The sequence below is a fragment of the Falco cherrug genome, chromosome Z (assembly GCF_023634085.1).
Source record: "Falco cherrug isolate bFalChe1 chromosome Z, bFalChe1.pri, whole genome shotgun sequence".
Classification (NCBI taxonomy): domain Eukaryota; kingdom Metazoa; phylum Chordata; class Aves; order Falconiformes; family Falconidae; genus Falco; species Falco cherrug.
The window spans coordinates 40,224,926-40,251,451 of NC_073720.1; the positions used below are offsets into that span (position 1 = coordinate 40,224,926).

The 26,526-nt window shown below is 40.8% G+C and overlaps 1 protein-coding gene across 1 annotated transcript in view; it reads left to right on the top strand.

Annotated features, from left to right (window-relative positions):
• TRPM3 (transient receptor potential cation channel subfamily M member 3) overlaps positions 1–26,526 on the top strand; it is a 286,239-nt gene that overhangs the window by 221,996 nt on the left and 37,717 nt on the right. The window contains exons 11-19 of the mRNA XM_027800386.2: positions 1,703–1,837; positions 4,485–4,535; positions 10,924–11,064; positions 12,490–12,519; positions 13,638–13,927; positions 14,759–14,987; positions 18,980–19,147; positions 20,118–20,243; positions 25,965–26,105. Of these exons, the coding sequence (XP_027656187.2) occupies positions 1,703–1,837; positions 4,485–4,535; positions 10,924–11,064; positions 12,490–12,519; positions 13,638–13,927; positions 14,759–14,987; positions 18,980–19,147; positions 20,118–20,243; positions 25,965–26,105 (1,311 nt within the window). The remainder of the gene's footprint in view (positions 1–1,702; positions 1,838–4,484; positions 4,536–10,923; positions 11,065–12,489; positions 12,520–13,637; positions 13,928–14,758; positions 14,988–18,979; positions 19,148–20,117; positions 20,244–25,964; positions 26,106–26,526) is intronic.

Sequence of the window (26,526 nt, forward strand, 5' to 3'; positions counted from 1 at the left end):
TTCCCGTTCACAGCTGCTGAAGGCAGGCACGGTTACGTTAGTACGTTCGCGTGTCCGAGGAAAGGGTGACATCTAGCGATGCTTTAACACTGAGAGACCACACCCTTGGAAAAGAAGCAACACGTTTATGCTGTCAAGCAATGGTTCTGCAAGCTGAGAACAACACGTGTCTGTTTGCAGCCATGTTGCAACGTTAGGCTATAAATTAAAGGCAGAGCTTCCTTTTGCTCTTCAAGCAATATGCTTTTATATACAAGTACTGAATTTGTTGATGGGTGGACATCAAAAATATGCTGAACAAATGTTGGAGGTCATCAAGTGGACCACAAGAGCTGATCAGCAATGTTACCACATAAGTGCTGTGGCTCCAGACCTGAGCTGGCATTAATTTTGTGCCCAGTGCTGCTCTGCCTGCATCAATTTGCCTGCTTCACATCTGCCCCATCCTATGCTCCAGCTGCCAGCTGTGGGGACAGGCTCTCTGGCCAGCACCGTTCCCCTGGGGACACCATGGGCAGAGCTTCCCTGCAGGAGTGGGAGGGTTGTAAATAGAGGGGTTATTTATGTAGAATATATAATACTCTATATATAGAGAATATAGAATGCAGTGTGGGGCAGAGGAGGAGTAGCCAAGTCCCAACTTGTGCTGCAGTTTTTACAGTGGTGGAAGTCACCCAGGAAAAAACAGAAGGACTCTGTCTCTATCTGTAGCTCCTTAAAGCCCATTTTGTCTTCATTCAGAAGGTTTAATTGGATCACAATATTCATTACTGTGATATTTATTTTGTGACCATCATGAAAATTTCTTATGCTATCATTACATGAGCACTTACAACTCCCCACGGAAAAACTGTAACAAAAGCAAAAGCTTCTGTTTAAATATCCTTGCTTTAACTGTACTTTCTGGTAAAGCTAGTTTGGAATATCCTTGCCTTTTCATGTGTGGAGTGAACAGGACTATTTATCCTGTCTTCAACATTGGCCATAAGTATGTACCAAAATATGGGAGGGATTTTAATGGTACTAAACTGTCCTTACCGTTATTACTCCATCACCACATTATAGCAAAAATTTGCTGAAATGCTGCAAGCTGCAATCATTTTGCAAGCTAAAAGCTGGAAGTATGAGATAATTTCTCATCCTTCTAACTCCTCACCAACCCGCTAGAGACAGAAAAGGAGAGGTTTTGCATAAGAAGACCTCTTGCATTTGGCCCTTCAAAGAAATGCTAATTGTCTTCAAGCTTCAAAGCTATTTCTGCTTCCTGGGTGTCAAAGTTTCCCTGAGTTTCCACACCATGAACAGACGAAAAAGCTGGTAAAGACAGACTGAAATCGAGTGTGTGTGCATACAACAAATATACCCAATATAAATAAAGTGTTTGTCAGGAAAGCAAGAGATAAAGGTAATAATGAGATGGTGAATAGCATGAAAGTGTGGTCACAAGTTTCTTGGGTTCCAGTCCCTTGATCTTAATCTGGATTTCCTAGAGTATGTTGATTTTAACACTCTGACACTCATTTTTTAAATGCTGCCCTGACTCAGAGCAATATAGACTAAAATTGTGATTAATCCCACTTTAAGCTTAGCAGAGCAAACCTCAGAATTTTTTCAGGATTCCCTGCTTGTTCCAGGGTGACGGGACCAGCTGGATACAGCCTGCAATAGCAGGAATGGCCTGTATTAATTGCATGCTTTGCAGGTGGGCTCCCTTGAGCAAGCAATGCTGGATGCACTGGTGTTGGACAGAGTGGATTTTGTGAAATTACTCATAGAAAATGGAGTAAGCATGCATCGTTTTCTCACCATCTCCCGGCTAGAAGAATTGTACAATACGGTAGGGCCAACCTAAGGCAAATTTTATCTCTCTATATTTATTGTTCTAGCTCCCACTCATGTTACAACACATGATGATGCACAAGGCAGCCAACACCTGCTGCGGAAATCTTCCACGTTAGACGTCCACATGGTGTCTTAGCTTTCTCTGTCATATAATGGAACACGCTGTGTCTTGCCCACCTACCTAATCTGCTGTACGGATTTTCTAAAATGTGGATTAAGCCCCTCACAGTACCAGCTGATTTCTGGTCATTGTAATTCCAGTATGATAGACTGAGATATAGGCAGATGGCACTGGCTGGAAGACAGTAACTGGCAAGTTCGGATCTGTAGGATGGTAATACATGACTCCTGACAGTATAAGCCCTTATGGTTTGGGGGAAAATGATGCAACTGTTAAACTTAGCCACTGGAAAGCAAATAGAAGGAAACTTCTTGGCATAATATTCTGAATTTAAAGATCAAATCTGATGATTTCAGCAGGTCTATTAGAGTGAAGGACTTCCCCATGTGCTCATGGAATGTTCCAAAAATTATAGTTGGGGCTTTTAAAAACCTGTATGCAAGTTTTGTATCTTTGCCCTTAAAATGAATGTAGAACTGCACAGGTTCAAATTGCTTCTGCATTCTCAACTGCAAAAGAAATTAGAGCATCCACATCACATCCTTATTGCCTATGGAGAGAAACCAGCAAGTTCAAATTGCTAACTGGTATGGAAAAAATCTATTACTAAATTGTCTAGTTCTTAGGGCTGCTGGTTCTGTCTGCTGGAGAGAGGCTGTGATACAGTGCATAGCCCTTCTCAAAAAGTTTTTTCTGCCAGTACTCTTCAAAGCTCTGCCATCATAAGCTGCCACTCTGGGCTGTTATCCAGAGATGTTTCACACTGATGGTGACCAGAAGTCAGTCTTTTGAATATCAAATATGAAAAGAATTTATTATATTTGTGCAAAATATAGAGGAACAGGTATGTGTACCACCCTTGAGACAGATTCCCATCTGATCTTTGATCAGCTTAAACTTTGCCTATCAATTAGTGCTTGTGTATTAAAAATAGAAAGCCTATGAGCTTTCTTGCTACAGAGATAAGCACTGTAGTTCTTGTGTCAAAGCCAATTTTTACAGGGGAAGAGTCTGAGGAAAGTCTTCAGTTCTACAGCTAAAAGAAGGCCTTTTTGAACGTATTTGTTGTGAGCTATAGAAATCACCATAAATTATTCATGCAAGAATTCCAAAAGATCCAGACTGTGAAATGCCTAAACTACCATTTATGATATATGACCTAATGAATGCACCTACGATAGCCTTAGCACCAAGAAAATTACAAGGCCAGTTAAAAAATACCAAATTTCAACATGAGCCTGAGAGTGACCTGGGAACCTACAAACCAGCAAATCTGACTTCTGCCATGGCAGATTTGTAAAAATGCAATAAATAATAGAATTAATAGACAAGGGGATCAATTTTACGTCAAAAAAAAAATTCAGCTGGCGTCTGTAGTGGAATGTTAAGTCCTAGAAATCTTTTACAATTTCTGAAGTCAACATGCAGGAGAATAAGGATGTTGCAGTTTGTCCACCTGTTTCTGCAAAACCTGTTTGAAAATATTTGAAAACCTCTGAGATTATTAAAGAAATTTAGCTGTCATGGCATAGAAGACAAGAGGCACCTGTGCTTTAAAAACTGCTTGAAGGATAGAAAACAGAGACTAGGAATACGTGATCTGTTCTCACCACAAAAGGACATTATGACTCAGGTCATGCAAGACCTTGTTCTGGGACCACTGCTGTTCAGCCTGTTTAGAGATGACTTGAAAAATAGTAACTACTGAAGGGACAACGTTTGCTGGTGATTTAGCATTACTCAGAGTAGGCAAATCTGAAGCAGCATATGAAGAATCACAGGAAAGTCTCATCATGTTCAGTGATACGGTTACATAAAATCAAGTGCAGAGCCATGTGTATATGGAAACACTGACTCTGCATGTATGCAGTGGTCTCATCTAGCACCAGTTATAGGCAAGGAGACCTTCAATAAAAGTTTCTTAGAATATCAGCAGTAGTCAAAAACACAACAGAAGAGAAAGTACTTCTCCATGTAACATATGCTTGAAACTGGGGAGTCTGCTGCACGATGTTTTGCATGTCAGGTAGGCAAAAGAACATAAAACAAATTCACAGACTGTGCATGCTGTTAGTGGCTTTCAGACAAGACAGCCTAAATGCAATGTCAGGCACAGGGGCTCACAGAGCCATCAAGAGGGAAAGTGGAGATCCTGACTGCAGGAAGGCTGAGACTTAAGCAGCTGTTTTTCCTTCCAGTCTCTCCTAGAGGCTGTGCATGTTGTGCTGGGCCCCTGCTTCGCCTAAGCCAGTAACCTAATCTAGTATACAGGACCTTAGTTTTCATCCAGTATCACAGTTCTTGTGGCTTTCTTACTGAAGTGTTTTGTACAAAACAGAAGTCAGGTGAAATAATATTCTTGTAGTTGGTTTTATTTTAATTAGTAACGCTGTACAATTAAAGTGCTCTCAGTTGCCTGATTTTTAAGCTACTAAGGTGAGAAAGCTGTTTCAGCATTTACATTTTGCAGGTCTTTGGACAATGCAAAACTATTTTATTCTTTCTCATTTATCCTTTGCAGAGACATGGACCATCCAACACTCTATATCATCTAGTCAGGGACGTCAAAAAGGTAAGAGTCCAATAGACGGTAGGTTGGAACTAATGCTTTTTGTAGCTAGATACAGCCTCTGTTCTGCATGAGCTTTCAGTCAGAGCCTTCTCCTTCCCCTGCCATTACAGAATGTCCTGTTTGTATGTACTGAATATGAACTTTTTGCATACAAAGCACAATTAGCAAGTTACCTGGCTTGCTTTCTCTGTGGTTTATAGATGCTTGGGTAATAGTGCTTCTGCTAGCATAACTGTAGGCTTTTACATACCATGTGGATTTATGCTGTTATCTGTATTTTTCCATACCCGCAACTATTGTCAAAGCTATTTTCCATGTTGTTAGTTTACTTCTGAGCCTGTAAAATAGCACTTATCCTTGTGCTGGATCCTAGTTTGTTGAAATAGTTCCTCATTCTCTGTTGTGTGTTATATTGTAGCCATCTTCCTAAGTAGTGCACCTTTCGCCTGCCCCTTTATCAAGTTAATTTCAAGCATCTTGAATTATACAGAGCCATTAGGAGGGAGGACAGAAACACAGAAAGGTGTAGTGACAGGGAGGAGATACCCAATACCTTTAGCAATGTGTTCAGGATTAGAAGCGTTACAGCAGCAGCAATGAATGAAAATCCCTTAGCCTCTAAATATATGGATCAAATAAGGAGATTGAGTCTGCAACTGACCTCATCAGCTTGAATATTGTCTCAAAGCATGTGCAGATTACAACCTTACACATTACATAAGTCGGACCTCAAGGGTAGCTTACTTGAGAAAGAAGATTCCTGTATATGGCACTAGATAGAAGATTGAAAAGAGAGCACACGTTGAGCAGAACCAAAGGCAACCCAGGAGAGGAGAGTGGCAATGCAGCATATATCATCTTTCTGTTAAATAATGCTACAGAATAATCATTATTTATGTTTAGTGAGGTTCTGGTGGGTTTCTTGGGTTAGTGTGTTACATGGCACCGTCATTGTTCCATTATATATCGTATATTAAGTGACCATCAGAAAGTGTGAAATGACTACACAAGAAACTGAAACTGTTCTTATGCACAAATCCCCTTGGATGGAGCAAAGTAAAGCTAGAATGCATTTAGACTGGATACATATGCCTGTAAGAGTTTGAAACAAGCATCATCTGTCTTCTTACTTTAAAATATATTCCTTTCCAAACTTCTTCTCTCCCCCATCATAACCTTCCCAAGTTCTCCTCTGAAGGCATAGAAATTTGTGTGTTGAGTGACTAAATAATACCTTTTTCTGAGTCCATAACAAAAGACTATTTTTAAAGGAGCTCTTGAAAAAAAGGGATCAAAATAGGCAAATATGAGCAGTACTCAGGTATATGTTGATATACATTGGCATATATATTTATATACATACTGATATATATTGATAGACATTGGCATTAAATAGACTTACACTAAATTTAATGACATTATTTGTTCCATGGTGATTGCTAAATTTTAGGTTATGGTCATTAATTCATCTTCCTTTCCTCTGTCCATATCTAAAGTCTCCAGTAATTCCCACTACATGGAGTCAATGTGTATTCTTATTAGTGTAATTAAAGGCTTTAAAAACAAACAGCCTGGTGTAGCTCTCTAGCATCTTTGTCAGAAAACTGCACCTCTGGGGCTATATTTCTGATTTTTTCAGTGATGAGAAGCAACTGCAGTTCACTCAGAGAAAAGTGATAGCTCGCCATAGCCCTGCCGTCTGAGCAGATCCCTTACCAGTCAACCAAGCTGTAAATCAGTCAGCAGGTCTGACAACAGTTTAAATGAAAACACCTCCTTGGAAATAACTTCTTAACTGACATACTATTTGACAGTTAAATGGCCCACCATGCATGAAAACCAGAGCACACTGCTGATGCTAGTTTTTTGAGCTTATATATATTTTTATGCCAGATGCTTAACCTCTCAGATTTAATTGCAGTATCACAAAATATAAATATAAAAATGTAGTATGTCACCTTGAGAAAACACTTAAAGGATATGCACACTCTGCGCTTTCTATGCATACATTATAATTTGAAAACCTGCACTATTTAGAAGGATGTGTGCTGTAAAAACTTATTTACATCTGCATAATTGTGAATTTTCAAATAGAAAATAGGTGTTTACAAACCATAGAAGCATTATTTACTACTATTGTATTACACAGATGTATAGATCACTAGAAGGGTTGGTTTTTTTGTTTAAAAGACCACCCTGCCTGCTTAATAAAGCAAAGAGTTTGAACAGCAGAAGTCACATTACCACATCTGTTTGTGGCAGCTTACAGACACGCATGTGCATGTACATGCACACACACACATGCACAGACATATAAAACAACAATTTATTTTCTCTTTGGATTTCCAAATGTCACTGTGAAGACTTAGACAGAGCAGCATATTGTAAAGGCCTGGAGACACAATCTTAAAGAATTCACAGTAATCAGAGCGCACTTAAATTCTGCATATACTAACAAGACAAAATACTTACTAATGATCCTGCTTTAGAGACAACTGTGCTCACCTCTCTTTTCAGTCCTCTCAATTCCATAACTACACAGGGGGACATATCTGCCAGAGTCGTTTGCATCATGGCCTGTTTGGCATCTTCTGTCAAGGGTACAGAATTTTAACATATAGGGCTGACTTCTTTCCCAAGACCGTACAAACCGATGCATGCAGACTAAGCAGGAAGAAACACACTGGCCGTGCACGACAACCGGTCTGTAATTGGAGTCTGCCCTCTACAGGTTGTTTTTAAAAAAATCCTTCCCTGGCTCAACTAGCTAATGAAGATCAGTAGAAATAACAGATACTTTGTTTTCTTTAATCCAAAAATTATATATAATCAATATATCTTAATCACACTCAGGGGTGATAGAAGTTTTCACCGTTCTTTTTTTTGGACTGCCATTGTATGTCTACGTTCCCAGAGAACTAACAAGCAATATACAGAATTTTGAAGGTATTTTTTTCCTTATGCAAAATCAGAGGCTAGGTACCTGCTGAATATAAAAATGCACTTGAAGTGAAAAAATACTATAATTGGTTAGCTAGAGTTTACAGTTGAAGTTTCTTCAGGAAAATAATCGTGCATTAGCACTGAAGAGCTTGTCCCAACATTACAAGGTTAATTGATTGTTAGCTGGAGACCTTCCTCTCTGTCATTCCTGACCACCTTGGCTGCACTAGAACAATCCCATCCCAATTTTTGCTGTTCTTGTAGCAGTTCTGGTCCACTTGCACCACAGTGCTTAAATTTACAAGCAGAGTTACCACTGTCAGGGTAGTTCAAGGTATCTGCTGATATGGCAAATGCTTTGGCACATACGTAACTCCTCTGACAAGGATGTTCCAATTGGCTTTACTAGGGCTGATCACTTTCGAAAAGCAGGTGTGTGTTAGCATAGAGCCATACATATGTGTATGTCTATAAAATGTGTATTTCTGCATTCTGTGAGTTTTCTTCAGTAAAGTGTTTCGGGATTAACTGAGAGGTTTACATGCATCTTTTATTACTTTATTGGAATTTTTTTATCTAAATCCCTTCATGAAATTTTAGAAATCAGAACTATATCAAGAAACTCATACTTTCTAACACATGCAGCACCCTGATGCCTGTTGTGCTTTCTTAATTGCTCAAGTATTTTTTGCCACTTAGTAATAGCAAAACATTCAGGTTTAGTGTCTTACATTAAGACAGAAAGAGTCTGTTGAACTACAGCTCTGTCTTGGAGGTACAACTCCCATTTCTGCCAGTTTCTTCATCCTTGTTCTAGTAAAACTGTCATTGCCTGAAGCATTCTGGAGAGAGAACATGTTGGGGGAAAAACAAGCACACAAACAAAAGAACTAGCAGGATTTAGTTTTTAGATTTACATTATTTTTTCTTTAAATGGTTCAGAATAAAAATGGCTGGGTTCAAGTATGCTAAGCTAAATGCATTCCAGCAAACCATAGTGATTCCCCCACCCATCAGATTAGCCAAGAATAGGAAGAGTGCAAAGGGATATGCTAACAGGCATTGCTGAAAGATAGTAGATGGCTCACCTTTTGCTACTAAATTTGCTTGATCTTCTGTCTTTTTGAATCCTAGCCCATTACTAGGCATGGTACACGACAACACTACCCCCCTCTCTCCTTTCTCAGCCTTTCAGTGCGCTGTTTGTACTGTGGCGAGCAGGGTGGGAAATTAGCATTGCTGTTCCTGGCTGAAGAGGAAGGAGGATCTTTGCACCCATTTCATCTCTTCTGCAGAACAGTTGCTGTCTGCTCTCCATTTGACTTTCTCTGCTCTGAATCTAATAAGCAGATCTGCAGAGAAGCCAGGCAGATATCTGCAGACATGCAGATATTTCCAGCAAGACACGGCAGTCATAAAATTGCTCTGTGCAAATTATTAACCTTCTTTTGATGACTACATAAAAAGAGTTACTGGTTAACTGTAATCTGTGCTGTATATCATTACAGAAAATGTGATCATTTTATTACAGTGCAATGAAAAAGTTTGAAGCTAACAATTACAAATTCCTGGTCTTTCTGCAATGTTGACTGTACAAGTTATTTTTTTGCTAGAATAATAGTCTCTTTTTCCAAGGCTACCACACACAGTTCACAGAAGGATAATTTACTTCCCACCTTTAATTTGTAGTCACATCTCTTGCACAATGATATACAGGACAGAGAGGGTTCTGTAAATCTTCAGGGTTCTTGGTCAGATCTCTAGATCTGGGTGACCTGTTCACAGTCTGATGAATCATGTCTTCTTTTCCGGTAGGGACTTGCTCTACTGAACCATAAACTGTCCAGTTAATTTGTAGGCAGCAATTTAGAGAAGGAGGCAAACTTTCATTTGGGGGAATTCCCTTCCCATGAGCCCTTTACTCGTGTAGAGGGATCAGAGTTTTCCTTGTGGATTTCCCGGGGGGAAACAGAAGAACAGATGTGCCGATACTGAGGTTTTGTTCTTCCATCACCAGAGACCCCCAGAAGTGCTTCACTGGCACATCCATGAGACCAGCCCACTCTGAAATTGTTCTGGCCTGCTGGGCGTCACATCAGGCTTACTGCTACTAGAGAATAAAAATGCCCAGTTAACTCAAAGGCAGACTCAGATTCATATGCAGTAAAAGGCAATCTGTTACTGAGACCTTTCTTAATAGCTTTGCAAGCCATACGTATTGGAGAGCTCCTAACCTTAGTGTTGCTGTTTTCAGGCTTGACAGTGAAGAGAAGGAAACCATGTGCAAGGGAGTTCACAAAGTGAGGGCAATAAGACACAGTTGTATTTATTATTCTTTTTCCATTCAAAAAAAAAAAAAAAAAGATGCATGCTGAAAACACTGTGTATATATATTATATTCGACAGAGGATAAGAAAGGAAAAGAAATGGAAGAGCAAGTATGTAAGCATTTTTTCCAGGATCCTGCTCATGACCCTTGTCACAAGCACAGTTCCGCTCTTGGGGCACAATCTCCTTAGCACTGCTGGAAATTAGGTAGCAAGATTACTGTGCCTGGAGGGTCTTTCAGTAAAATATGTTGGGAGTTCAAGGAGGAATGGTCTAGGAAAGCTGCTAGGCCTGTAGTATTCTTCTTGAATAAAATCACAAAAAATTAGCCAGCCATATTTTTTTATTACCACTTTCATACTTTCATACATACAGATGCTTTCTTCATACTAGGTGTGGAATTTAAACAAGGATACATGTTTGTTTGTACATAACCCCAGAAACAAATGCTAACAGACTCTCCTTGCCTCTACCAAATAGCAATAATAATAACTCAGGCACTGTATAAGTTCTGTACAGTAGGTAACACATTTCTTTCCCCCCTGCCCTTCCTCTCCTGGAACATGGGAAGGAAACACTGCAGGATGGGAAGATCACATGCAGGATCAGGTCCCATGTGAACAAATGATTTCTCATTATGTCACTTCACTGTGCCTGGTCAGTGCAGATGACAGTCCAAAGAGATGTCAGCAGAGACATGAGATGCGAGGACAAGCGATGTGGGGGACAGATGGTGCTGAAAAGGTGCTGTCTTGCAGGACTAGAGTCCCACAACTGTGCGTGATCTCTCAAGTGTGCTGATCCTCATGCTTTTTGTTCTGCAGTCATGTTCCTTGTTTCCCCAGCTGAAGAATATGAGTACTGTGTACTGATGTTATCTTCTGTTGCTTCCAACAAGTTCTTCACCTTCTTATTTAACCTATGTCTTCTTTCCAAGCGAGAATATCCAGGTTTCGGTTGGATCTATTTTAAGGTGAATTAATTAACCAGCATAATAATACATTCCTGTTTTTAACTCTTCTATTTGTTTTATTCTAACATCATTATAAAGTATATGTAACAACACCAGTAATATGCGTTTCTTTCTCCCCCACCATCTTTCTTATTTTCATTGCAGGGAAACTTACCTCCTGATTATCGGATAAGTCTGATTGATATTGGTTTGGTGATAGAGTACCTGATGGGAGGAGCATATCGCTGCAATTACACCCGAAAGCGGTTCAGAACACTGTACCACAATTTATTTGGGCCCAAGAGGGTAAGGAGCAAGTTATTTGCCATCTGTATGACTGCATCCACTGGTAGGGATTACCATGACTTCTTAGATGGTTCCAGGCTGGGGAGATCTGCAAGTACACACCATTCAGTCAATAGATTTCCATTATGTGTATAGCAGCTATTTTACCACAGCACACCATAAGTCAGCCACTGATACAAGCTACGTTTTTTATGAATTTAATGAAATAATTACTGGGTTCTGCTGCCCTGCTGAGACCAGGACATAAACAGTCTCCTCTGGCTCTAAAATCTGTAATTATGAATATCCACAGATTTTGAAAGACAAGTCTTTTGACCTGTACCAATAATACCATAGAACCCCTGAGTCAGCCTTGAAAAAACTTGCATTTTGATAGATGCATTTCCTATCTCATGGCTCATCTTCTCGATTGTGGCCTGAAGGTATCAGGGCAAAGAAACCCGTAATTCAGAATTGGCTTTATTAGCTGGATGTGGTTCCAGCAGACTCAATGGGCTCATGGCAAAAACACGGTTCCGTGTTTTTGTGGTTTTCATGTTTGATAGATAACAATACTGTGAATCCAAAGTAAGTTTGCTACCTTTCTAAAACATAAAAGATACATATTGTCATCCATAATGCTGCTAAACCAATCCAGCATGAACAAAATTCTCTTCAGTTCTTCCCCACAAGATTTGTACTTTTTTCTTTGCCTATTTTTAGGTCACATTTTCATTTCCTCTCTCAGTTCAGATTTTAGCAATACACACCACTGAATATTGTTCTAAGTGTCTATAAAGAGCAACAGCTCTGTGAAACAGTTACAGCCCACCTGAAATGGCTTCGTTTGTTTCCCTACACTTTCATTCTTCACTTTTGAGAGGAAAGGTAGCAACTATAGCTGCTGGGAGAGGCTTTTTTTCCATTAATCACTCCATCAAGAAAAGCGTTTCAGTAGCGATTTCACAGATACTGAACCAACATACAAAACAGCTTCACAGCAGTCAATGAAAGTCTGCCAGGGAAATGGCCAAAATACTGATGTACTCCAAGGAAATCCATTCATGCCTTAGCAGTAATTCCTATATCTTTTTCACTAGAACAGCCCCAAACCAGCTGTCATTTGTACCTGAATCCAAATGTGTGTCTTCTGTTGTGTTTTCTGGTGAAATATGGTGAAACTGAAGGTCGAATTAAATATATGTAGATATATATATAAAAAAATAATTTGATTGGTGTGTATATATATTATATTACATTAAATTACAATGCATTACATATATTTTATCTATATTACATTATATATTGTCTATTATATACTCTATATTATACATCATGTTACACAATTACAAATGTATATATGTATCTATGCATGTATACACATATAGTTGTACTTTTTCATCACCCTTCTGGGAGGAATAACATTTTTCTATCTTTTTTGTACAGCCAAAAGCCCTGAAACTGTTAGGAATGGAGGTAGGTGTCCTGTGATAAATCTTAATGTCTTTTCAATCTTTTACAAACATATGGTATATAAAGATAATGTTTAAATTCACTGTAATGAAGGTACCAATAGTTGTTTTCAAGTTTTGTATGAGAAATTGCCACACAAATTGTATTTTTCATCCAGATAACTTGTGTACACAAGGGTTAGGTTATTAAACATTTCTTAAAACTCCAGTGAATAGACAAGAGAAAAGAAGGCTCTGTCCCCTCTATGCATAAATTTTCTTTTCATTAAGATTAAAATAAATGTCTCAGTTTGTCAGGCCAAGGAAAATTTCAGTCAGATAACTACATAAGTTTAAAACCTGCTCAGGGAAATGAAGCAGTTCCAGAGAATGATGCAGAAATCTTTACATGGGCCAAATTTCTGTGTTTTCTTGACACTTTTGGCTACCCCAATGCTTCAAGGAGATAGTAATGTTTTCTTGTTTGTGTATTTTGTACAACTTTCATTTTGCTGTCCACAGATGCAGCACGAAATAGGTCAGCTCATCTGACAAAAGCAATAGGCTAAAATGGGAAAGAAACTAAAGGCAATAGAAACAGCAAAGAGCTGGAGGAAGAAAGGATAAACAAGGGATACAGAGGCAGAATGGGTGTGAAGAAAGGAGGTTCTGACTCATGTGAGAAAACAAAAGGAGAAAACATGAGAATACTCAGGGAGAGAGTCTTCAGCAGACCAGAACACCCCCTGGATATGTACTTTCTGGGGGTGGAGCAAGGTGGATGCATTACAACAGATGTTATATTTGGAGCGAACTTCTAGTTTTATTTTAATGGTGACTTTTCCAAAATTATTCTGGTAATTGTGTGCTTGTGCTCTGTGTTCTTAGGGAGAAAGAACAGTTTGGAGTGATAGTCCAAAGTTCTTTTTCCCTGTGTTTAGATATTGGGTTACAAAATTCTTAATTCCAGTGTAGGCACCAGTACTTTTTTCATCGTTTTTCTGTATTAAATATTTTGTCCAAAAAAGTCGAAGGGGCTGGCCTGCAGGGAATGCATTTGACATCTCAAGTACTGACTCCAGTGCATTGTGTGAATTAATTCAGTTCCTTCACTGGTGAAAAATTTCTTTACAATTCTCACAGGATGATGTCCCTTTGCGGCGAGGAAGAAAAACAACAAAAAAAAGAGAAGAAGAAGTTGATATTGATTTGGATGACCCTGAAATCAATCATTTCCCCTTCCCATTCCATGAGCTGATGGTGTGGGCTGTGCTGATGAAGCGTCAGAAGATGGCCCTCTTCTTTTGGCAGCATGGGGAAGAGGCTATGGCTAAAGCACTGGTGGCCTGTAAACTCTGCAAAGCCATGGCCCATGAAGCATCAGAAAATGACATGGTGGATGACATATCCCAAGAGTTGAACCATAATTCCAGGTGAATTTTCTTTCATGTACACTTTCCTGGATTTTTTTTTTTTTAAAGGGGGGGAGGGGGGAGGGTGCTGAACCTGCCTGAAATTTGTTTCTCTGTACCTTGCTTTCATTTCTAACTTGTAAGGAGAATGCTGACCCTTTAGAGAAAGTCTGAATGGCTTTTGAACACTCTGTATGCCAGAGAAGCAGAGTTGCTAGCAATATAACTTTTGAAATGAGAAGGTATCAAAAAGGCAATGAAATATCTCCATTGTCTATGTGTTCTTCCTGAGGCCTCAAGAGTCAGGCTGCAACTTTTCCCTGTGCTTTTTCAAGACACTTTGTTCATCCCAAGAAGAACAATTTCTGAAATCCTTACAAACATAATATTCAAGTGGAAGTGTTAACTAACCAAGAGCTCATGCTTAGATGAGCAAGCCGAGGTACTAGATTCCATAATAACCTCTCCTGATGTTAAAAGTCTGAGACACAGAATTGTAAAAAGGGTGTTGACACTGCTTTTTCCAGGAGGCTTGACCACAAAGCCATGGGCAGACAGCACAGAAGCAATCCTCTGAGCTGCAGATAACCAGAGGATTTCAGCTCGAAAATGTCAGGGAGGTAGGCAGGCAGGTGGGAGCAGACAGCTGGTAGGTGTGGGTGCTCATCACTGCTAAGTCCAGGCACTTATTTATATGCCTACTATGAGCCACTCACATTTGAAAATGTGGGTTTCCATGTGTACAGTCAGCATCACGATTTGCATGATGGAAGGTGATGCCCCCCTTGCAGAGGCTGTAGTTGCAAAGGGGTGTTTCCTGCTTGGGCTAATGGGAATGAAAAAATGTTGCAGGGACTTCGGCCAGTTGGCGGTGGAGCTGTTGGACCAATCATACAAGCAGGACGAGCAACTGGCAATGAAACTGCTGACCTATGAGCTGAAGAACTGGAGCAACGCCACATGCCTGCAGCTCGCAGTGGCAGCCAAGCACAGGGACTTCATTGCTCACACTTGTAGCCAAATGCTGCTCACAGACATGTGGATGGGTCGTCTCCGGATGCGCAAAAATTCTGGCCTGAAGGTCAGCGCTGTTTTAAAATAAAATTAACACTCAGAGGAGTTCTGATAGGTGGTGACAGGGCTCACAATGCATGAGTAATAACTGGCTCAATTTACCATATTTCAGGTGCTTATTTGTAGTGTTGTAAAGCAAGGTATATTCTCCCTGTGTTCAGTTTTTCAGCAGAGAGCTTATCACAAACCCAAGTTCAAAGCACATTACTTGGTTTGTTTGTTGTCTTTCTCAAAGCCCCCTCCAGCATCACTGAGAGTTACCAGAATAAGAATTGAGCCAGGAGGTTAGTATGTCACCCTGCCTGGATACTTCAGAGTTAGACAAGAAGTTTTTAAGGAAAAATGAAGAAAAAGGATGTGTAAGTGAATTAACTACTGATGGAAGGTGCTGATGCAACAACCTTCCCCAGAACAGACCAAAGAAAGCATTACAAATTTTCTTGCAATCCCCTGCCAATCCTCTGATGGCTGACCTGAAGGGACTACCTTAGAGGGTCTAAAGAATAATCCGATTTTCAATTTTAAGCTTTACTTCCGCAGTCAGCGAAAGAGAGCAAGGTGAATTCTGGGAGGTGAATTTGTGTCCATGGGTTGGCATCTTTCACCTTCACTGAAGTACTCACCAGTCAGTAAATAACCAGGAATTGCCTCTTCCTCCCAGATGACTGAAAAATATTTTCAGTGTAAGGGTTCTCTCTCCTGTAGTAATCATGTGTGTGAGAAGTGGTAATTGTTCAGCTGTTTTGCTGTGTGAAAAGATGTTCAGTAATGGTGAGAATGCTTATGAGTATGTGCATCGTTATCGTTTTGGGTCTAATCCAGTGACAGTGACAAATGAGAGTAAGTGGCTGGTAGCATTCTCATCATCCAGATGATGCAGAAGAAGCTGTGCATAAATATTGTTCTGCTTGCAGATAGAAAGCATTCTCATATTTGGAGACATCTTTACTACCTATTCTTCTGACTCAATTTGCAGGCCCACTGCCCTTCAGAGGGACTGCTGCCATGTTCGCTGCTTGGCTTTGCAGATATTCAACCTGGGTTTATGGCGATCAGTCCATTTCCCACTGCATGCTTTCTTCTTCTGCATGTAGGAAGCATGACAATAAGTAGGATTGCAACCCTGGACTTCAGGAAAGCTAACTTTGGCCTCTTCAAGGACCTATGTGGAGGAATCCCAGTGGGTTAGGGCTCTGGAAGGTAGAGGGGGTCCAAGAGAACTAGATAATATTCAACCATCATTTCATCCAAGCTCGAGAGGTGCATCCCTATGAGTAAGAAATCAAACACAGGATGCAGGAGACCTGCATGGATGAGCAAGGAGCTTCTGGCAAAACTCAAACAGAAGAAGGAAGTTTATGGGAAGTGGAAAAAAGGACAGGCCACTTGGGAGGAATATAGGAATGTTGTCAGAACATGCAGGGAGGCAATGAGGAAGGCTAAGGTCCATTTGGAATTACATATGGTGGGGGTTGTCAAGGACAACAAGATCTTCTTCAAGTACATCAGTAGCTAAAGGATGTCTAGGGAAAATGTGAAAATGTGTGCCTGCTGCTGAATGAGGTTGGTGCCCTGGTGATGAAGGACACAAAGAAGGTGGAGTCACTGGATGCCGCCTTTGCTTCAGTCTTCACTGCCAAGGCTGGCCCTCCAGTTTCCCAGACCCTGGAGGCAAGAGAGGAAGTCTGGAGAAAGGAGGACTTTCCCTTGGTTGAGGAGGGTCAGGTTGGAGATTACTTAAGCAAACCTGACACTCACAAATCCATGGGCCCTGATGGGATGTACCCTCTAGTGCTGAGGGAGCTGGCAGATGTTATTGCTAAGCCAGTCTCCATCCTCTTTGAAAGGTCATGGAGAACAGGAGAGGTGCCTGAGGACTGGAGGAAAGCCAATGTCACTTCAAAAAGGGCAAGAAGGAGGACCCAGGAAACTACAGGCTGGTCAGCTTCACCTCCATCCCTGGAAAGGTGGTGGCAAAGCTTATCCTGGAGGTCATCTCTAAGCATGTGGAGGAAAAGGTTATCAGGTGTAGTCAATATGGATTCACCCAGGGGAAAACATGCTTGACCAACCTGATAGCCTTCTGTGCTGGAACGCCTGGCCGGGTGGATGAGGGGAGAGCAGTGGGTGTTGTCTGCCCTGCCCTCAGCAAGGCTCTTGCCCCTGTCTCCCACAGCCGCCCCAGGTGAGCGCAGGCCGGGTGGGCTGGGCGCGTGGGCAGGGAGGTGGGCTGAGACCTGGCTGATGGCAGAGCCCAGAGGGCTGTGACCAGCGGCGCAGCCCAGCTGGGGGCCCGCAGCCAGCGCTGTGCCCCGGGGCTCAGCACCGGGTCCCGTCCTGCTCAGCCCACCCCCCAGCGCCCTGGGTGAAGGGGCAGAGCGTGCCCGCAGCGAGTTTGCTGGTGGTACAGCGCTGGGAGGGCGGCTGATACCCCGGGGGCTGCGCTGCCGTTCGGCGGGGCCCGGGCAGGCTGGGCAGTGGGGCAGGGGGGGCGTCATGAAGCTCAGCAAAGGCAGGGGTAGGGTCCTGCGCCGGGGGGGAGCGACCCCACGCACCAGCACAGGCTGGGAGCTCCCTTTCAGCTTATTGTAACATCAGGGCTTCACAAGGATCCTTCACTCAGTTTCTAGTCTCTGTTTTACTTCACTGAAGCTCATTAGCAGGGCCTGTTTACAGCTAAAGCAGGCTACAAGCTACATGAGCAAGAAGCAGCATGGCAAATAAATAAATTTGCAAACATGAGTCATGAATTATTTCCCATGAACAGTTTTCTTCTGTTGAAATTAGCAAATGGCAAGAAGGCTGAAACTAATCCTTTAGAGTCTCGCTGGGGATGTATAGCACCAGTGGGAAGGGGAGAGGCAACTCTTCATCCTGCCAGTTCTTAGAAATATCCTTTCTGGGCAGCCAGGCCTGCCCATAATCCCCTCTCTGTGGATACATCCTTCTGCAACAAGCTGAGTGCAGGTAGCCTGGTGCTGAGCTCTTCCAAGGCTGGGCACACCATTTTTGTACACTAACTGCTCCTAATTGCAGTACTTTAGGTGGTTTCAACAACACACATGCTATCAATATGACAAGCACGAGCAGTCACCCTTCCTGACCTGCCAAAAAATTATCTGGTTTCACTGTCATTTAAGGACAGATGTATAATAAAATCATTTTCCAAAAAATTACAAGCAAAACCAGGAAAAAATATTGCGCTTGTGAATACAGACAGGCTGCTTCTTTTGGTATTATTATGATAACTCTTCAGTTATACTACTGATTTAGCCCCAAGCATTGTTTATTGTATATATCCACACAAGGAAATTTTAATGGTTTCTGCACTCCCACATCTTAAGAGAGGGAAGGCAGGAAAGGCAGAGCTGGTGTTAATGTCAACATTGCACAGCTGCTAGGTTACTGAAGCTAAATCTAAGGGGACTTCATAGCTAAGCACATTAACATTTGCTATTGCTGGCTTTGTCTTATCTCCTCAGATCCACACACGCTTACCCCTTGAGTACCTGCATGCATTAAGTATGGACATGGAGAGCTTGAGACCTATTAATCCTCACTGTAGAAATTAATACTGCTTGTGTGTCATTTATGTAGATCTTGTCTATTATGTAAAATGCAGAAATTTGCACGTCCAAGGTCTGAACAAACCCATAGTCCCACCTACCATTTACCTTATGAAATATTTTGTAAATATGTCCTGGTACTTAACAATATGCATGTGATGAGCAAGCAGATAAAATACTCAAGACAGGCAATTAGCCATAGCATTCACAGGAATGCTAATAGAAGTCACGTACTTTGTTTCACTACACAGCTCTGATAACATTACCCCAAGTGACAAATATTGTATTGTCATAGAAACTCTCTCACACACACACACAGAGTAGCTTTAGTTTCCTGAATGTCCTGAGGGAGTTGTTCCATTGATACTAAGTAACCATCATGATTGTAATGTGTTTACTGTGATGATTATTGTTATCGTTATTATTGCTTTAGGTAATTCTAGGAATTCTACTTCCTCCTTCAATCCTCAGCTTGGAGTTCAAGAACAAAGATGATATGCCTTACATGTCCCAAGCTAATGAGATCCATCTTCAAGAGAAGGAGCCAGAGGAACCAGAGAAGCCAGTGAAAGAAAAAGAGGAGGAGGACATGGAACTCACTGTAAGTGCTGTCAATAAATCACCAGCCTCAGTGCTGTCAGTTTGTTATTCCCACCTCTGCAGGCTGTCTGATGACTAAATTTAGCAGATAACGGGACACCACTGTTAACACTCCCTTCTCCTCCATGGGACTCAAACCAAACAAGCTGGCATCATTGTGTCTCGATGTTGCAGCAGTACATGGTGATGCTGAAGTATCATGTTGTGATGTCATATCCTCGTATTTTGATTCAATCTGATGCCGTGTTTTGTGAAATAAATTCATGAGATTTCAGAATTGAAAGCACTCGGCCATGACAGATGAGTGGGCCTACCTGGTACAAAGCTCACTAAGTCTTCCTTTCAATGGAAATGCCCAAAGAGTTGTAGAAGCTAGAGATTTTTTCTATTTTTTTTCTTTTGGTTAACTTCATTAAAAGGCAAGTAAGTGTGCAAACAGGCAAGAAGAATTATGAAAATGTTTTTCAGAATTCTTTATGAATTTGTGATCATTGCCTCTCACACATACACATACATGCAGTTTTTAATCCACTGAAGATATTATCAAGCAGCTAGACAGCTCAGTCCCCCAGTACTACTGCAACCCAGCAGAATTGTGTAAGGAAGGACTTGTCTGTGGTAGTAACATAGCCTTAGACAAATAATTTGCACCACAAAGTGAATCAGATAGCTAAAGCCCTGAAAACTATAGAAGCCACCTACTTCTGGTGTCTTGTTCTCAGACTTGTTTGGCATTTTTGCATTTGGGCAATTATGATATGAGCTATCAGACCTGCCTTAGCTTAGTTTGGTTTGCTTTGGTTTGGGTTTGATTGTGGTGTCTTTGAAAGGCTTAAAACTCAACCCCTGTTGATCAAGGTCAGGATAGAGGCATGGAAGTGAAAGGGATTTTCCTGGTGAATTTACAAATAAATAAATAAATAATACCACAACATCAACAAAAACAACAAAAACCAGACTGTTTCTCACAGGCCAACAGCAGGAGCTGCCCACAGGACCCCGTCTGCAGGCAGGCAGAAGGACCTGCCTACAGGACCCAATATGCAGGCAAGCCGAAGGAGCAGCCCACAAGACCCACCTACAGGACTCGTTTGCAGGCAAGAACCTGGTCATTGGGAAGGACCAGAAGGCAGAATAGCAGCAATGGGCCATTTTCTGCTCGTTAGCTATTAATTGAAATTTACTGTCCCTGGCTTCTGATCCAATTATGAAGTGCCTATTCAAATCAAATAAGCACTTTGAAAGCTGCCTTTTTCTTGGCAATGGGGAAAACTTTGGGGAGGAAGTCATTTCCATCTCTCTGCAGTTATCCCAGCTCCTGGTTTCTTGTCTACAATACTGTGTTTTCTTTTTACCTTCTGACTCCTGCTACAAGGAGGTGATGTGTGAACTGGATCTGCTTTTCCAGACGAGTCTTAGATGTTCCCTTCCTTCTCCCTTCCATGTGCTGACAGTCCTATTGCTCTTTTCAGTCATTGACTCTGTCCTTAATTCCTTCAAATTTGATGCATCATTCTAGTGAAGTTTCAGACACTTACAGCCTTTTCTATAAAATAACTTTTGGAAGAGTCCAGCAAGTTTAGAAACTGTATCTTTGGTACGCTACTGTTGACTTAATATTTCTGCATATAATCTATACTATTCTTTAGGACTTCTGACACAGCTTCTTCACTCAGGTGCCTTTTAGTGGTGAGGAGAGATGACTTGCTAGCAAAGAGACTTTTGCATATATTTCTGTGGCATAGCCAGTTACATTCAGTCACTTTAAGCAGGGAAAGTGTTTCTACCTGACATGTATTACATATAAGAAAATATTTCAGATTGAAGTTTTGCATTGTTCCAGCCTTAGTCAAATGGTCTGGCATAAGTTAGGTTACATCTCTTCTCTACTGGTGAGATGATGCCTGCAAGACTGGGAAATGCCTTTGTGAAGTTTCCCTTTAGTCATGCTTATTCATACCTTATTCATACCTTATTCATAGTTCATTAAGATTAATAATTGATTGTGATGTGATATCACAAATGTTCAATCAGTTTTTGAACTCTGGCTCAGTAGACAGTCACTCACCCTAACCATAGTTTGCAACTACTGTGTTCAGAATGACCTGCATGTTTTGCTCCACATTTTTTCCTTTCAGGACAAACAAATAGATCCTTTTCATATGTGATTACTACACTTTTCTTTTATTCATTTACTTAATCAGCAAAATTTTCCATGGTTTGGGTTTCTGAGGTTTGTTCAGCTTAAAGCTTAAACAAAATTGATGAACTAAAAATCATTTTGGTCACCTCAGAAGCCCATTTCTGGTAAATAATGTATCATCCAAAAATCAGCCTCACTCTAATTCTAATCATTCCCAGTGAATGTCTCTGTATTCCTAGAATATTACACCCATATTCATTTTTATAAAAGTACTGCTAAGATAAAGAATCACATCTATTCAAGGGCTATTCATTGATTTCTTATGAAGTCTTGAGTGTCCTGCACTGCTAAGCCAAGGTGACTAATGATAGGCTGAAAAAGTCAGTTTCTTCCTCTGGACTGCACTTTGAGCAGAGTGGATGAGGTACAGGGCCACAGTGATTTTGGTGCTATCTTACACCTCATTTGCACAGAATAATGTGGTCACACAGACTACAGCAACAGTGTAATAAGTTGCGTTGGCACATCTGCATGCAAGTATGTATTTGTTTCACACTCAGAGGATCTGGTGTGTAGCTGAACATTTGGATATGCTATAAAGATGCAGTGTTTATTCACTATAAACTGCTTGTTACTCACACCTGCTTTTAACTTTATAACAGATATATGAAAGTGCTGGGCATACATTGCTTTTTAACACTTAGATGCTAGGCAACAGACTTTCCTTATAGCAGCTTCTCACAAAAACACACTTGAATACTGCTCTCATCACCGCTTCCTCAGCACCAAGGAATTTACCACAATTTATGCATGGAACTGTCAGCCATTAATCCTGAATATTAGGCATAGAGAAGCACAAGAGCACTAAACCCTAAAGTCCAGGGACATTTTGTATTTGTACAATATCCTGATCAGGGCCTTAATTAGTTGCTGAATTTTAGGTCGCTCAGAATCCCCAGCAGTCTACCCTTCTCCCAAAATAACACTGATTCTAGAAGCCATAACTTGGAGCATCCTTATCTATATTCAGTGCCTTATTGTTTGGGTATCAGAGTTCCCCAATAAATGGTCTCATTTCAGAACACAGAATAATTCATTTAAATCCTTTAGAAGATGTTTCGGTTGTTGTTTTGCTCATTTCGTTCTAATTTCCCACATCATATAGGAAGTTTGGACTTCCAGGGCATCACTAAGAGTCTGAGTTAGGACTTCAGCAGCAGCAAAGCTAGTTCTGTTGGCCTCTGGGCTCCCATTATCTCATCTGTAGTATGTATGCTTAGCCTTTTCTCCAATGGCAAGAACTGACCAAATATTATATCAGTAAAAATACAGTTCCTAAGATATGAAATATTGAAGACTAGTGTCCTTATGCCCCTGGCCCATCTCACCCACCCTCCTGGGCAATGACGCTCACAGCATCTCACATGCCAGCAGCAAGGCACCCCTTCAGCTTGTCTGGAAAGTGGCAGTGGGAGTTGATGCTGATGGTCGCAAGGTAGAAGTGCTGGCCCTCGCCATAAAGAGGGATTTCCCTCTGTTTCTCCAAGGGTTTTGGAAACCCCCCATGCTGCCACCACACAACAGCCCTGGCACTCTCCGTGTCCTTCACCGAGCTCCGCAGCCAGGATGACTGAGCTCCTGGTACTTCAGCCCTGCTCCTTTGTATTCACCTTAAAGAACCACTGAGCACATCCAAATCAAATTTTACACACCTGTAACTCAAAGGCATTAAACCTTTTTTCCTACCAGTATTTCAAGACAGAGAACAGAACTACCACGGAGGCAGCATTTCCATACCTAGCATAGGATACAACAGGGTATGCAGAGAAAGGTATAGTACATCCACCCAGCTACGTACAATTTCCACACCAGTTCTGTGTGAATATGGGGTATGTCTACATGTAGTGTGTAGCTTCCACTAAGGATAAAATTTCAAAGGCCTGTGATCATTCTGGCAGAACTGAAATTGATGTTATAAATATAAATATATTACAGGATCATTAACATGTATTAATGCAAAAACTCACAATCCAAAACTGTCCAGATTCCCTATCAATGAACGGTCCTCAATTACATAAAACAAAATCTGGCCACACACCCCCGCCCCCACCCCCCCAGAAAAAAACCAAACACACCAAACTAGAGTACTGATTAGAAAAATCTCCATGTAAAACCTATGTGCACATCAATCCCCTCAGATTAAAGTGATGCAGTTGTACTGTACTGTACAATGTAGCAGAGCTGCTCTCAGGCTTACCTTGCATGACTCATGGTGAATCATGGCCAAAACTGTGTATTAGAGAAAGACATGCCACCCACACAGAGCAGCGTCTTGAGTTATTCCCACCCTATTGCTTCCTGCGGCAAGTGAAAACACATTTGTTCACATTCAGCATTGCAGCTATGCTCTTAACACAGTCACTTAGGTTATGTCTGTATGTTTCTAATGGGTAGGCTTTTCAATTTGTTAATATTATGGTATAATTAACAGTCGGGGACATCAGGTCAAATCTAATCCCCAGCCATCTCAGAGCAATTTGCCATCTTTAGCATACGGGAGGAGAGAGATCAGTATTACACGACACAATTAGTTCAGAAATAATTGTAACAAGATAAAATTACAGCACCATTATCAACAAGAAAGCAATAGCAAACAGGAAATAAGCATCCATGATCTAAAGCATAAATCCAGCTACTAAAAGAACAATCTAAAAAGATCCACAACTCACTGATTGCAGTGAGAGCTAAGGGTGTCTCAGAATTAGTAAATCCATAAAATTATGAAGGAAAGTCTGTAAAATAATCCTTTTCACTAAAACACGGCACTGCTCATTTGTTAAAGCTGCCAGCATTCATTTTCATACTGCTGCAAAATTCTTGAGCGCCAGAGGACAGCAAAGACAAAGCCTTTTAAAAAGCTAAGAAAACTGTGTAGCACCAGATGGCAGCTTTCAGTAAAACAGCATCAGGAGTTAGCACCTTCTTGGGCTATAATTTTCCAGAAGAATTTAGGTCATATTCCACCTTTTTTCCCAATAAATAATCCCTGATATAGATCAGGGAATCACCTCAGGTTTTGTAGACTTCAGGTAATGATACCTGGGGTTCTGTGAAGGTTGTGTAATCTCTGCTACTATAGTTACATTCAGTAAGTCTCATGTTCTTGCAGACTGTCTGCTTATCTAACAAGAATTCCTTCTCTGCTCAGCAGCCACTTCATCTTTTTCCTTTTTTGTGAAACTCTTGATGGACTTTCAAGGTGTTTTAGGTATTCGGTAAGAATCATCAAGAGATATATTTAATTTTTTAATACACAGTTTATCTACATTTGTGGCAACAAACTTAGAAATCTGGAGGCCTAAAAAGATAAAGGAAATAGGTAACTTCATCAAAGCAGGCTACAGTTTTAAGAGGATCGCAGCAGGTTAGTTTCAGTGCAGTATGCTTGTGTCCTGAATCTTTGTTCTATGTTATTAAAAATGTGCAGGTCAACATCTGTGTATAGTCAAATTCAGGAATATCAGGGACCACATGGAAAGTAGTAATACCAGAGGAAAAAACTTAAGTACATAAGTGAAATTAAAGATAGGGCAGTTGTATCTCAATTCTTGTAATTGTTTTCATGTTCAGGTAGCCTACGATCGATACGTGCTGCCACAAACCAAACTGTAAGAACTTACTCAGGGCACATTGACCTAAAATACACTCTCAGTCCACTATTCAAAAAATAATTGTTTCAGAAAGAACACTAAATAGATTGTGCTGTATTCCAAATACTAAGGAACACCTTCTTCTAAGTATTAATTTCAGTGACTATGTAGTTTGGTCACTCTTTCCACCTCTCTGCAGCTGACCATGAAGTTAAAAGTAAAGACAATATTACTGTCTTTTGCCTGTTAGGTTTGCACTTACAGCTGAGAACTTAAGTATGGGTTTCTGGAGCTCAGCGTAGCTCTTCAGTGAGTCTGAATTGCAATGGTGACAGTGAGATCAGGCCTGACAGAGGCAGTGCATGAGCAGTCTGGAACTTCATTATGGAAAAAGCTACAATCATGCAGAAGGATCTTTCAATCCAAGGCCTTAATGCTGCAGTGAACTGTACTGGTCAGTTTTCTACCTCCATGTGAAGTTCACTGTGGGATCATTGGCTATGACAGATCCAGTGATCAATGTAAAAAAGAGTCACTGGCTTCATTGCTTCCAGTCCAGCAACTGTCAACTCATCTTTCCCCCTCTTGTTCTCTCTCAGTCTCAGCCTTATGAACTTCTCTTTGTTTAAAACCAACACTTACCTGTTTTCTGTCTGCATCTGTTTATTGTATAGAAATGCACCACAAAAAGCTGTTGTCAGGTAAAAATTTTGCTGTCCATATAGCAAAGAGGAGGAAGGTTCTCCACATCTCATTTTCTGTTCACCAGTCAAAGATTTCACACTGGTGCTGAGCGTTGCCACCAGAGCATTGGGGTTTCAGTTTACGAAGTATTAAAGAGCAGCTTCCCTGCTAAAAAAAAGATAATCTGAGAACCAAACGCTTTATACCTAGCTATGGTCACCTGGTTTTGTCCAAAGATCAAAAAATCAAAAAAGTTTTGAATAATTTCCTTCTGATATTTAAAACATAATCTTCATTTGTCTTTCACAAAGAAACAAACACAAAAATGTCCTTTCTTGTAGGCAATGCTGGGACGAGGGAATGGAGAGTCCTCAAGAAAGAAAGAGGAAGACGAAGTTCAGAGCAGGCACAGACTGATCCCTGTTGGAAGAAAGATTTATGAGTTCTACAATGCTCCCATCGTTAAATTTTGGTTTTACACAGTAAGAAATCTTCCTTGCGAAATTACTACTGTTTGGACAAATACTGAAATTGGATTAAGGCTATCTTGTGTATTTCATTGAAAGTCTGCATCTGTGTGCATTGGAGGACTTGCCCATAAATAGTTTAATAAAAATCTTTTGTAGAGGTCATCTAGCACTTGCAAACCTGTCCACGAATTTTAAAAGCCACCATTTCATTCAGGAAGTAATGGTTAAAATTTGAATGACTCTGTATGTTTTTCTTCAAATACAACAATAAATGACAGTTTACTGCAGTCAGTGCTCCCAAGGAATTCCATATAGGACAACTCCCAATAGAAGAGTTCCCAAAAGTAAGCCCAATGGGAGGCTGGACTGAATCAGGATATTGAATCATCCAATAACTGGTGAAAAAACAGAAGCAGATCACGTCTTTCCTTGG